This window comes from Lutra lutra, chromosome 3, assembly GCF_902655055.1.
Source record: "Lutra lutra chromosome 3, mLutLut1.2, whole genome shotgun sequence".
Lineage (NCBI taxonomy): Eukaryota > Metazoa > Chordata > Mammalia > Carnivora > Mustelidae > Lutra > Lutra lutra.
Window position 1 is genome coordinate 135,042,147 of NC_062280.1, and position 14,072 is coordinate 135,056,218.

The following is a 14,072-nucleotide window of genomic DNA, read 5'->3' on the forward strand; positions in this document are numbered from 1 at the left end:
AGTCCTTCTTTTGCAAATATGCCCCATCCTTTCTTCCCAAACTGCTCTGGGTTTCGATTCAAACACAAGCGACATTGCGAATAACTTTCTTCTCGGGTTTGCAATTCCCGATGAGCAATAACCACACTCCCCCGCGCAAGACTGCAACGAATTGGAGGGGATGGGAGCAAAAATGTGTAATCTTGGATCCCAGGCAGCTGAAGAACGGATTCAAGCCCAGCCGCGTGTCCCGACTCCTCTGCTGGAACCCCAGCCCTGGCATCCCAGAGCGAAACGTGAGCACAGGTGGGCTCCTCGAGACAGCCGGTACCCCTCGCTTCCAGGACAACTTGTAGAGCCTTGAATATCCTCCTCTCCGCCAGGTTTCCCCGCCTCCGCCCCTAGGAACTGATTGGCAGATATCACTACCCAACCCTCAACTCGGGGCCTCCTCCCGGTACCAACGATTGGCCTCCTGGGAGGACTGGAGTAAGGGGGTGATAGGGGAGGGTTTTCCCTCAAAGCTCTAGGTCCCGGGACCTGGGAAGCAGGAGTGGAGGGACTCGGTTTTCGCAGCCAGTGCGCGGCCGGTGGCGGAGCGGGACGCCGGGGGGCTTCAGCCTCCGCTGCAGCGTCAGCCCTGCCCGCCCCGCGCAACTTTCCATCCTGGCCCAGCCGCGGCTACAGAGTACAGAGTTCCTGGCACTTTCCGGAGGGGGTTTCTTGCTCCCTGCCGGGGGACTGACTGCGCTCTCTCAGGCTGACCTGTCCGAGCTCTAACACCCGGACCATGCACGCGGCCAGGACTCCCGGGATCGCCTCCGGCGCCAGCGGGGTGGCCAACCCCACCAGTTTTCAGCAGATACCTACGCTGCCGCCCCTCCTCGTGTTGCTGCTGCTGCTTCTCCTGTCACCGGTAAGCTGCGTCCCGGCACAGCCCGCTGCCCCTGAGCGAGCGTTGCTGTCCCCGGATCTCGCGGGGGCTGCAGGGGTCCCCGCCGAGGAGGCCATAGTGCTGGCGAACCGTGGGCTCCGGGTGCCCTTCGGCCGCGAGGTCTGGCTGGATCCGCTTCACGACCTGGTGCTGCAGGTGCAGCCAGGGGACCGCTGCTCGGTGACCGTGCTAGACAACGACGCGCTGGCCCAGAGGCCTGGCCGCCTGAGTCCCAAGCGCTTCCCGTGCGACTTCGGCCCGGGAGAGGTACGCTACTCGCACCTGGGCGCGCGCAGCCCATCGCGGGATCGCATTCGGCTGCAGCTGCGCTACGACGCGCCGGGAGGGGCAGCAGTGCTACCCTTGGTGCTGGAGGTGGAGGTGGTCTTCACCCAGCTAGAGGTTGTGACTCGGAACTTGCCCCTCGTCGTGGAGGAGCTGCTGGGGACCAGTAATGCCCTGGACGCGCGGAGCCTGGAGTTTGCCTACCAGCCCGAGACCGAGGAATGTCGCGTGGGCATCCTGTCCGGCCTGAGCGCGCTGCCTCGCTACGGGGAGCTCCTTCACTACCCGCAAGTTCCAGGTGGAGCCAGCGAGGGGGGCGCCCAGGATCCTCTCCTGATGGACTGCAAAGCTTTCCAGGAACTAGGCGTGCGCTACCGCCACACGGCCCCCAGTCGGTCCCCAAACAGGGACTGGGTGCCCATGGTGGTGGAGCTGCGGTCTCGTGGTTCGCCTGTGGGCAGGCCTGCTCTGAAACGTGAGCACTTCCAGGTGCTGGTGAGAATCCGAGGAGGGGCCGAGAACACCGCCCCCAAGCCCAGTTTTGTGGCCATGATGATGATGGAGGTGGATCAGTTTGTACTCACCGCCCTGACCCCAGACATGCTGGCCGCTGAGGATGCTGAGTCTCCCCCCGACCTGTTGATCTTCAACCTCACCTCTCCCTTCCAGCCTGGCCAGGGCTACCTAGTTAGTACTGATGATCGCAGCCTGCCCCTCTCCTCTTTCACTCAGAAGGACCTGCGGCTCTTGAAGATTGCCTACCAGCCCCCCTCTGAGGACTCTGACCAGGAGCGGCTCTTTGAACTGGAGTTGGAGGTAGTGGACCCGGAAGGAGCTGCCTCAGACCCTTTTGCTTTTATGGTAGTGGTGAAGCCCATGAACACACTGGCTCCCGTGGTCACCCGGAACACCGGCCTTATTCTCTATGAGGGCCAGTCCCGGCCCCTTACAGGCCCTGCGGGCAGTGGGCCACAAAACTTGGTCATCAGTGATGAGGATGACCTGGAGGCAGTGCAGCTGGAGGTGGTGGCTGGGCTCCAGCATGGTCACCTTGTCCTTCTGGGTGCCACCCATGGCAGCTCCACCCCTAAGACCTTTACGGTGGCTGAGCTAGCGGCCGGCCAGGTGGTCTACCAACACGATGACAAAGATGGCTCACTGAGTGACAACCTTGTCCTTCGAATGGTGGATGGAGGACGCCGGCACCAGGTGCAGTTCCTGTTCCCCATCACCTTAGTGCCTGTGGATGACCAGCCACCAGTCCTCAATGCTAACACAGGGCTGACATTGGCAGAAGGTGAGACAGTGCCCATCCTGCCCCTTGCTCTAAGTGCAACTGACATTGACTCAGATGACTCTCTGCTGCTTTTTGTGCTGGAGTCGCCCTCCTCGACTGCAGGGCATCTGCTTCTCCGCCAAACGCATCCTCCCCGTGAGGAGGAGGAGCTGAGCAGGGGCCCTTGGAGGAGACAGGGAGCATTCTATGAGCAAACAGTGACAGAGTGGTGGCAGCGGGACATAAGCGAGGGACGGCTGTTCTACAGGCATTTGGGGCCCCACAGTCCTGGGCCAGTGATGGACCAGTTCACATTTCGGGTCCAGGATAACCATGATCCTCCTAATCAGTCTGGACCACACAGATTTGTGATACGCATTCACCCTGTAGATCGCCTCCCTCCAGAGCTGGGTAGCGGCTGTCCCCTTCGGATGGTGGTGCAGGAATCCCAGCTCACCCCTCTGAGGAAGAAGTGGCTGCGCTACACCGACCTGGACACGGATGACCGAGACCTGCGTTACACAGTGACCCAGCCTCCCATGGACACAGACGAAAACCACTCGCCCGCCCCACTGGGCACCTTGGTCCTGACCGACAACCCCTCAGTTGTGGTGACCCATTTTACCCAAGCCCAGATCAACCACCATAAAATTGCTTACAGACCTCCAGAGCAAGAACTGGGAGTAGCTGCCCGAGTGGCCCAGTTCCAGTTCCAGGTGGAGGATCAAGCTGGGAATGTGGCTCCGGGCACCTTCACGCTTTACTTGCAGCCAGTGGACAACCAGCCACCTGAGATCCTCAACACGGGTTTCACCATTCAGGAGAAGGGCCACCATGTCTTGAGTGAGACCGAGTTGCGTGTGAATGATGTAGACACTGACGTCGCCCACATCTCTTTCACTCTCACGCAGGCGCCCAAACACGGCCACATGAGAGTGTCTGGACAGATATTGCATGTTGGGGAGGTCTTCCACTTAGAAGACATAAAACAGGGTCGGATTTCCTATGCCCATAATGGTGATGAGTCTCTCACTGATAGCTGCTCCTTGGAGGTCAGTGACAGACACCATGTGGTGCCCATCACTCTCAGAGTGAACATCCGGCCGGCAGATGATGAGGGGCCCATGCTGAGCCTTCCTGCTGGCACTCTGGGGTCTTATCTAGATGTTCTTGAAAATGGAGCTACTGAAATCACTGCCGGTGTTATCAAGGGGACTGACGAGGACACTGATGATGTGATGTTGACTTTTGTCTTGGAAGATCCACCCTTATATGGAGAAATCCTGGTCAACGGAGTTCCAGCAGAGCAGTTTACCCAAAAGGACATCTTGGAAGGCTCTGTCATCTATGCCCACACTAGCGGTGAGATAGGCCTGTTGCCCAGAGGGGACTCTTTTAACCTGAGTCTGTCAGATGTGTCTCAAGAATGGGTAATAGGTAGCAATACTATCCAAGGAGTTACCGTGTGGGTGACCATCCTCCCTGTTGATAACCAGGCTCCAGAAATTTCTGTAGGTGAACAGTTTATAGTTGTGGAAGGTGATAAAAGTGTTATAACCTCAACACATATAAGTGCTCAAGATATTGATTCACTAACTGATGACCTCTTGTGCACTATAGTTATCCAGCCTACCTCCGGTTATGTTGAAAACATTTCTCCAGCCCCGGGCTCTGAGAAATCAAGAGCAGGAATTGCCATAAGTGCCTTTACCCTGAAAGACCTCAGGCAGAGGCATATTAACTATGTCCAGAGTGTCCATAAAGGGGTCGAACCTGTGGAAGACCGATTTATATTTCGTTGTTCTGATGGCATTAACTTTTCAGAGAGACATTTTTTCCCCATTGTCATCATTCCCACCAATGATGAACAGCCAGAAATATTTATGAGAGAATTTATGGTGATGGAGGGCATGAGTCTGGTGATTGATACGCCCATCCTCAATGCTGCTGATGCTGACATGCCCCCAGATGATCTAACTTTCACTATTACCCGATTTCCTACTCGAGGTCACATCATGAACCAGCTGATAAATGGCACAGTTTTGGTTGAAAGCTTCACCTTGGATCAGATCATAGAGAGTTCAAGCATTATTTATGAGCATGATGACTCCGAGACCCAGGAAGACAGTTTTGTGATTAGACTAACAGATGGTAAGCACTCAGTGGAAAGGATGGTCCTCATTATAGTTATCCCAGTTGATGATGAGACCCCCAGAATGATGATCAATAATGGACTAGAAATAGAAATTGGGGAAACCAAAATTATCAACAACAAAATATTAATGGCAACGGATTTGGACTCTGAAGACAAATCTTTGGTTTATATTATTCGATATGGGCCAGGACATGGCTTATTGCAGAGACGAAAACCTACAGGTGCCTTGGAAAATATCACACTGGGCATGAATTTTACCCAGGACGAAGTGGACAGAAACTTAATTCAGTATGTCCATTTTGGACAAGAGGGCATTCGGGACCTAATTAAATTTGATGTGACTGATGGAATAAATGCCCTCATAGATCGCTACTTTTATGTTTCCATTGGGAGCATTGACACTGTCTTCCCGGATGTGATAAGCAAAGGAGTATCCTTGAAAGAAGGTGGCAAAGTCACCCTCACAACAGACCTACTAAGCACCAGTGACTTGAACAGTCCCGATGAAAACTTAGTTTTTACCATCACCAGGGCTCCCATGAGAGGTCACTTAGAGTGCACAGATCAACTTGGAACATCCATCACATCTTTCACTCAGCTCCAACTGGCTGGCAACAAAATCTACTACATCCACACAGCTGACGACGAAGTCAAGATGGACAGCTTTGAGTTTCAGGTCACTGATGGACGTAACCCTGTCTTCCGGACATTCCGTATCTCCATTAGTGATGTGGATAACAAAAAACCGGTGGTCACCATCCATAACCTGGTTGTCAGTGAAGGTGAAAACAAGCTGATCACTCCCTTTGAACTCACTGTCGAAGACAGAGATACTCCTGACAAACTCCTGAAGTTCATTGTCACCCAGGTGCCTGTTCACGGTCAACTCCTGTTCAACAATACCAGACCCACCATGGTTTTTACCAAACAAGACTTGAATGAAAACTTAATCAGCTATAGACATGATGGCACTGAGTCGAGTGAAGACAGCTTCTCCTTCACGGTGACTGATGGTTCCCATACAGAGTTCTATGTTTTCCCTGATACAACATTTGAAACAAGGAGACCCCAAGTGATGAAAATCCAGGTCTTAGCTGTTGACGATAGTGTCCCCCAAATTGCTGTGAACAAAGGGGCCTCCACACTTCGCACTCTGCCTACTGGTCACTTGGGGTTCATGATCACAAGCAAAATATTGAAAGCAGAGGACAGAGACAGCCTACATTTTTCTCTCAGGTTTATTGTGACAGAGGCCCCTCGACATGGCTATCTCCTCAACCTGGACAGAGGCAACCACAGTGTGACTCAGTTTACACAAGGTATGGTACTCTTTTATTTCCTTATACCCAATGGAAAATTCAGGTCTTATTTTCTGAGGGTACGGCTATTCCTGAAAATGTTGTAAATAAGGGATCAAATTTGAGTCCAAGGGAAGAAAAGGACAGGGAAATAGAGAGATGGGGGGGGGGGATGCGGGGACTTACTTTTCTGGGAGAATAGTTCTCTTCTTGCCATATTCCCACTGCAGTGCCCTGCATTAGAAGGAATTTCAGTGTCTTTTGACAGCAACAAGGTATGCTTGGTTCCAAGGCTGGAACCAGACTTGGGGGGAATTAAAACTGAAGCAAGCCCTTCAGGTCTGCTTTCTTTCCCACCCACATCGTCTGAGTGGTCAGTCAGGTGTACTGCAGGTGGCTCATGAAGCATTTGGGCACCTGAGCGAAGGTTGTGCTTTCTGAATTCTTTGTATTCTTCTTACTGTTATTTTCACCTTCCATTCAAATAGAGCCTTCAAGTCTATATTACTTTAATTGTTAGAGCATTGTTCTAATCCTATTGCAGTTCTTAGAAACTTTGTAACTGAAAAAAAATGTATATGTACTTCTTAGATTTAGAATTCTTCTCTAATATTTTATGACTTAGGCAAACACCAAATACATGAAGAAGTGTAGAGTTATAACAATTATATGTACAAGGTATGGTTCCATCACACATACACACACACACACACACACACACACACACACACACGCATGTGCGCACATGTGCACGTAGAGCATCCTTAATGATGTCCGAGACAATATGTCTATCACCAGAATGTACATTCGTTTTATTAAGAACCTGAAGATAACGTTGACAAATTGAATAGCAGGACAGAAGGAGGAAATTATTTTCTTGTTTCAGATCTCTTCTCACTTCCTCTTTCAAACACAGTGACAGACACCCGTGGCCTCCAACACCTGCATTCTTGAAGCTAAAGCGTTTTTCTAACCTAAATTTTCTTTGTGTGTGGACACAGTCTGAGACAGGAAGGGCAGGTGACCTCTGCAGAGTCACTCACTGACAGAAGGGGGAAGCCCATTCAGTGTGCCGGCTTGAGAGGCAAGGCTCTGTTCTCCAGAACGTGCGACCTTCACTACAGAGGGCGAGGGTGGCTTTCATGAAAATCTCACCATGTCAGGATGGAAACTAGATCTCTCCTGTGTTGGCTCTGTGAGTGGAGATGGAGTTTACCCTCGGGGCATCCCAGTGGGGGTGTTCTTTTCCCGCAACAGTGTTGGACTCTAACAAATGCTTTAATAAACGGATGTCGCGAAGTTTAGTGTTAAAGTGAACCGCTTCTCTGTTTTAGATGCTGGCAAACAGCCCTGAACTCCAACCTCCTGATTGTTGGCCAAAAGCCTGAATATATTGTAGGGCCTGCAGGGACAGGAAAACCTCAGAGTGCCAAATGTCATGCCAGACCAGCGGGAAACTTTTGTGTGAAGGCTTTCTGAGGACAGAGATGCCATGCAATCTTAGACTGGTTTGTTTGCATGGAAAGTGAAGAGGATGAAAGGAATATATTACAGGATAGAAAATGTGATTTCAAATCGCTCCTCTGACCTGAAACAAGTAATCTGACTTTAAGGATTAAAAAAAAAAAAGGAATTTGTGGATGAAGACAGGCAGATGATTTAACTTAAAGTCTATGGAGCAGGTCTGACAGCTGATAATGTTGGAATATTATATCTTAAATATCAAACCCTACATTATACTGTTTCAGAGGGAGGCTGTTGCATGTGCATACGTTCTCTCTCTCTCTCTCTCTCACCAATATGGACTCACCTTTATTAGTCTTTATGGTCATTTGTAAATATAGAGTAGCAGTTTATTATAAAAAGTGAAGATACATTTTTAAGGTTACAAGGGAAATGAGCACATTCCAATAAGAACCCAAACGCTGCCTAGGAAAACTGTTGGCAATTCATCACTGAGCACTCATCTGAGCAAATGGAGGCTACAGTTCAGTTCAGAGTGGTTGTTTCTGGAGACAAGATGGTTGAGGGAAAATGGGGGAGCTCCACTGTCGAGCCACTGTGCTGTTGTCTTGAAGAGAAATGAACGCAGGAGCTTGAGTAAGGACAACACTAGCTTTGATCTGTTTTTGTTTTTCTGTTATCATGAAGGGATGAGCTGAGCTGTATTTTGATGGATTTTCAGTGCTCTGAGTTAAGTCAAGTTAGCCATATATGGGCAAAGAAGTTTGTTCCCAAACCGATTCACTAAATGGTCCCTAGGAAAAGAAAATTCATTCATTCCTAAACCTCATCCAATTTTATTAGAAGACTTAACAAGGTAGAATTAGATAAATAAGAGAAATTATTTCAATGATGTGTCTTTGGCAGGGTGCCCCTGCTGTCTCCGTCCCGGGCTTAAATCACTTGTCTCAAGGACCCAGACTGTTTTCTCTACAATAAGTACACAATAATGTCTTGTGAGAGATACATTACAGATCACTTTCAGAAATTTCCCTCAAAGAGTTTGAACCAGGGTGTGGTTGCCAGGCCATGTCAGTGAACTTAGAACTAAAACAAAAACCCAAAATCATGGAATGCTTGTATACATGAACCGAAATAAATTAGATGTATGATCAGTGATTAGAAAAAAATCCAGGTAATTGTTAGATGTTTACCGAAAGGAGATGACCTTTTTTTGCTACTAGGTTTTGATCTTCCTAATACTACTATGCCTTAAGAAGTGAGTGTTTATATATAATTTGTGATGTTTTTGATAGCTTTAGAGTTTCCTATACAATAACAGTAGTATGATCAAAGTCTTTACTTATTTGAGATTTTTTTAGAAGTCGCTTTTTTGAACCATGAATTACTAACTGAGTTATAAAGAAAATGAAAAGGGTTTTGGTTTGTTCCAACTAATCAATATTACATGCCCTAACTTGGGCAGAAAATTTGACACCTGCATGTCCTAATTGCATTCATGTTCACTTTAAAAAAAAAAAGAAAAGTTTTTAAGAAATCACTTTTGAAGTGGTGATTTGTTTCAGCAAAACTGTCTCCTAAATACCATAGCTTTTGCAAGAAAACAATGATGCAGAGTTTGGGTACACTAACAAATTTTTCTTTTCTTGTGGTAGAGCTTTTAGATTTTCTTACACAGTTAAAGAGGGAATGGGGAAGTTTGGAAAAAGGTCTTCCCCACATGACCAGAAGACTGTCCTTAGGCTAAAGATGTGCGCTTAGAGCACAGTTTTCCTGATGAATTAAAAGGTTGTAAGGGGTCAGAGTTGTAGGAGTAGACAGGTAAAGAGCCTGCAAGGGCTTTGCTCCTTACCTCTGTCAAAACATCACACACACGGAGGTAGTGGTCGGAGCATGGTCCACCAGACCTCTGGACTCTTTCATTTTAAGAAACGTTTGAGCTGTTACTGAATATTAGACCCTGAGCAAAGGACTGGATGAAAAAAAAAAGATGAAAAAAGAATCCCAGAAGTTTTCCGTCTTCTAGGAAAGGTAGCCACGCAGAAAGATACAAATGACAGTAGGCAGAAATTTGGGGAAATTAGAACAGAGTTAGAAGTAAAATGCTAAGGGGGAAGAATATGTCTTGAATTTGCTTCATCTGTTAGTACCCCTTTTACAGGAAGTTACCATTAACTATTAAATCAGATTTTCAAATGTCGGATTGTAAGCAAGTCACCTTTCAGAACTGTATGAGGCAAGGGAGCGTGTACATTTCCCATCTCTCAGATGGGATCACAGAAATTCTTGGAGTCATTCGTTGATCCCAGTACCTTACATCACTTGAGCTTATTATTTCATAAATTCATTTTCTTATATATGATGCTTGCAGACTTCGTAGCACGAACTTAGTAGAAGCACGAACTTAGTAGAAAGAACTCTTAGAAGTTGGAAAAACTGTAGAGCCCACTGGAGCCACACAAATGTTACATACCACTGGGGAAACTACTCTTAGCTATGAACTTGATTTTATGTAGCCTTGGAAATAACTACTTACTGCCTGGCCCAGGTCAATAACGTCATGCTGCTAGCATCACAGAAGAGGATGGTTCTTGGTTTATTATGTTGTCTGTGTTTAATCATTTAGGAAAGGAATTAGTAAAATGCATGAATAAATTTTTGAAGTTGTATGTCAGTCAATCACTGAAAACAAACTGTGCTGGTAAATTTGAGAGCTGGGCCGGAAAGCAAAAGAAAGAGGTTTCCTGAGGCAGAATAGCTTTTCACTATGAATAAAGGTTTCAGGTTTTGTTAGATGTTTTCTGTTCTAATTCTTTTCTGGGGTCATGACAGTTATTTCAATCTTTGGGATGTAAAATGTCCTTGATTTTTTTTTTTTTTTTTTGGAACTCTGGAGAGCTTAAAAACAGTCTGTTGTGTATTGCAAGAGGTAAGAAACGTTAGCCAGAGGAGGGCAGGGATATTCTTCCCTCTGAGAGCCAACCCTCTAGGGAGGAAAAGAGTGTGATTTTGGCAGTGTTAGGAAATCTTTCATGCCTCAAACTATCTCCCTTTCCACCTGTCATGAAGTCTGACATTCCGTATTTAGACAGTCACTTCTTTGGTGCATGAACATGCAAATAACATTGGGAGGGGCAACACCTTGCTATTATTATAACCTAACTCTTGCACTCTATCTGGGTAAGGGATCAGATTTCCATGGGACAGCTGAAATCAAGGGGCTTAGAGAGAGGAGAAATCAGATAGCACTGCTTCCCTTGGAATTAGGAAACCTAAACGTGATTACAGAGAAGAGCCAGTCGGATTTACCATAAGTAATGAGTCACCAATCTCACCTTAGTAATGAACCATCTTGTTCTTGGGTTATTTTCTAGCTGACATTGATGACATGAAAATATGCTACGTTTTAAAAGACGGGGCCAATGCCACAAGTGATATGTTCCATTTTACAGTTGAAGATGGTGGTAAGTATTCACTCTCCTGTTAGTATAAACCAGGAGAGTGACTTTTATTGGTTGTTCTTTGATGACTTCACTACAAATAATCTATATAAAGTATCCTTTTCTGTTCACCTGAATTTATACTGAGTGAATTTTTTATTTGCCACTAGATAATCTTACATTCTTAATCTGACACAGTACTACTCTGCAATGAGTATAGATAAATGTTCCAGTTATATTATTTTTGTCTTGGGATGTGCAAAGCACTAAAAGAAAGACCTATGTAAATAGGATCCCCGTGTCCAGTTGTTCAGAATATGTTCTACATGATGCTGCCCGCTTGAGGTGGCAAGAGAATGTTGGAATTCACCCAGCTCCACTCTCAAGCTGTGTGCCTACCCACATGTGTCTGCCCCGAGGGGGTGTCTTTTGCTGATTTGTACTTGGGTGCTGTATGGACTAATGCTGTTGAATAATTGCATTTATCAGGAAATCAGTGCTAAGTAAATGTGTTTTTTATCAATCTCAGTATGTCTAATGATTTTCTTAGTTTGGAGGATTTTGTGGCACAGTCTAGCTAAAATTTTCCTCGGTGGGGGTGCCTGCGTGGCTCCGTCGGTTAAGCATCTTCCTTTGGCTCAGGTCATGATCCCAGCATCCTGGGATAGAGCCCCAAATCAGGTTCCTTGCTCAGTGGGGAGCCTGCTTCTCCTCTGCCTGCAGCTCCCCCTGCTTGTGCACTCGCTCACTCTCTCTCTCTCTCTGTGTCAAATAAATAAACACAATCTTAAAAAATAATAATAGGGGCGCCTGGGTGGCTCAGTGGGTTAGAGCCTCTGTCTTCAGCTCAGGTCATGATCTCAGGGTCCTGGGATCGAGCCCTGCATTGGGCTCTCTGCTCAGCAGGCAGTCTGCTTCCCCCTCTCTCTCTGCCTGCCTCTCTGCCTACTTGTGATCTCTCTGCCAAATAAATAAATAAAAATCTTAAAAAAATAACAATAATAAAATAAAAATTTCCTCAGTGAAGTCTGAATACTGCAGAGAATAGGCTATGACCTGTGTTCTGCGTCTCCTGAACAATGTTATTGTCACTGTCCCCCAAGGCCTTGAGTGCTGTTCACCCTCTGTTTGGCTCTCTTCCTAATGCAGTATGCCGGGAGAAAAACGGGCCACTTCTAGAGTCATCATAAAGATGTCTCTGTTCTCTCAGCAGAAGCAAAAGAGTCTCAGGAAGTACGTATGTTGTGTGAACAAGACACAGGAAGTGGGAGGGGGATATGGGGGTAAGAGATGAAGGAAGGAGAAAACAAATGATTCGGATTGAGTCATCTGTTTTCTAATGACGCTTTTTTTAAAAAGTACACTATTATGTCATCTATCTCAAAAAGATGACATGCTTCCCTTCGCTGTTTTGTGTAGCATTAAATAGCACTTGTTTAAAATATCGTTGGACATAATGTGATCACAGCTCTAAAAAATGGCATCTACTGGGCGCGTGCCAGAGAGGCAAAAAATGATGTTAATTTAGGTTCAGATATTTGATTTTCCCTAGAGGCCAGATGTTTAGTAAATTTGATGCCTTTATTTTTATAGTAACCAAATCATAGTTTAATATTTTATGTATGGATAAAAGGAATCTTAGTATGAAACCGATTTCTAAGAAGGAAGCCAATTTATAAAGAAAAACGTGCTTACTGAATCTTGATGCTCAAGTGGGAAAGTCTTCCATCAGTAAACTTTACAGGAGAGCTCTGAAATAATTCAAATCTGTGTAGTAGATCAAAATTTTTTTTAAAGTTTTATTTATTTATTTGACAGACAGAGTTCACAAGTAGGCAGAGAGGCTGGCAGAGAGGGAGAGGAGGAAGCAGGCTCCCCGCTGAGCACAGAACCCGATGCGGGGCTTGATCCCAGGACCCTGGGGTCATGACCTGAGCTGAAGGCAGAGGCTTAACCCAGTGAGCTACCCAGGCGCCCCAGTAGATCAAAATTTATAGACTAAATTATTAGTTCAAGGTACCAGGTTTGTCACTTACAATGACTGCATATATCTCAGTAGCAAAAGTCTGATTTTCCTTAAAATTACCCAAAAAAGTTTGAAATCAAATAGTTATAATTCTAAGATATGGTAGTTTTGCTTTTTTACTATTGTGCTTTCCCTCCTCCGTTATTACATTTCCAGTCTGACACAGAGCCACCCTGTTACTCCGCCCATTCCTTTCCTTAGCTGGATGGACTGGTTGCATTTAAAATACTTTAAAATTTTGATTTGTACTTAAACTTTAGAAAACATGATTCCCTATCATATTTCAAAATATTAAGTGAGAAATGGCTAGTTGAAGAGACAGGGTTTATTTATTTATTTTTTTTTAAAGATTTTATTTATTTATTTGACAGACAGAGATCACAAGTAAGCAGAGAGGCTGGCAGAGAGAGAGAGAGGAGGAAGCAGGCTCCCGGCTGAGCAGAGAGCCCGATGCAGGGCTCGATCACAGGACCCTGGGATCATGACCTGAGCCGAAGGCAGAGGCTTTAACCCCCTGAGCCACCCAGGTGCCCCTATTTAAGGATTTTTGCACTCTCTTTTAAAATACTCTAACATTTGAATGAGAAATGCAGTACTATTTAAAGAGTATCTTGAATAAAATTATGTCTCTGGGAAGGATGAAGTATTTTGCCACACAGAAGTAAGAAATATTGTCAATATCTGTGGTAAGAGGAAGAAAATAAAGATATCCATCCTTCCCATAAAAATAATTTTAAACTAAGAGTTTTTTTGATCCATAAAATTAGATATATCTCATTTATATATATCTTGTTAATACAGTCCATAATTTTTTTAAAATACACTCTAGAAAAATATTTTTGTATAGACTCTAATATGGACCTTCATTTGAAAAATCTTTATGTTTAATTACGTAAATTTTATGTAATAGAATATATGTTTATGAAGACACATATATGATATGTTCTGACGCTTCTCAAAGATATGTATGTCTTTGGAATCATGGAAGGTGCTTGAATCCTATGAACAAACATTATTCATGTTTTTTAGTTGGAGGGATCCAGGTGTCAGAAAAGCCAGGTGACCCCTCTGAATGTATCATCTGTCCAGGAGGTAACAGACCTCTGTCAATGGCTACTTATTCTTCCCATGTAGGTGATGACAGACTTCTTGGACCAGTGAGTTTGGTTACCAAGTTTGTTATCATCTCTTTTATACAAAGATAGTGAGCTTATC

General features: G+C 45.6%; 1 protein-coding gene across 1 annotated transcript in view; it reads left to right on the forward strand.

Moving 5' to 3' along the window:
- Positions 1-527: 527 nt before the first annotated feature.
- Positions 528-14,072, forward strand: part of FREM2 (FRAS1 related extracellular matrix 2) — a 158,300-nt gene continuing 144,755 nt past the window's right edge. Inside the window, exons 1-2 of the mRNA XM_047723239.1 lie at positions 528-5,948; positions 10,766-10,855. Coding sequence (XP_047579195.1) covers positions 770-5,948; positions 10,766-10,855 — 5,269 coding nt within the window. The 5' untranslated portion in view covers positions 528-769. The remainder of the gene's footprint in view (positions 5,949-10,765; positions 10,856-14,072) is intronic.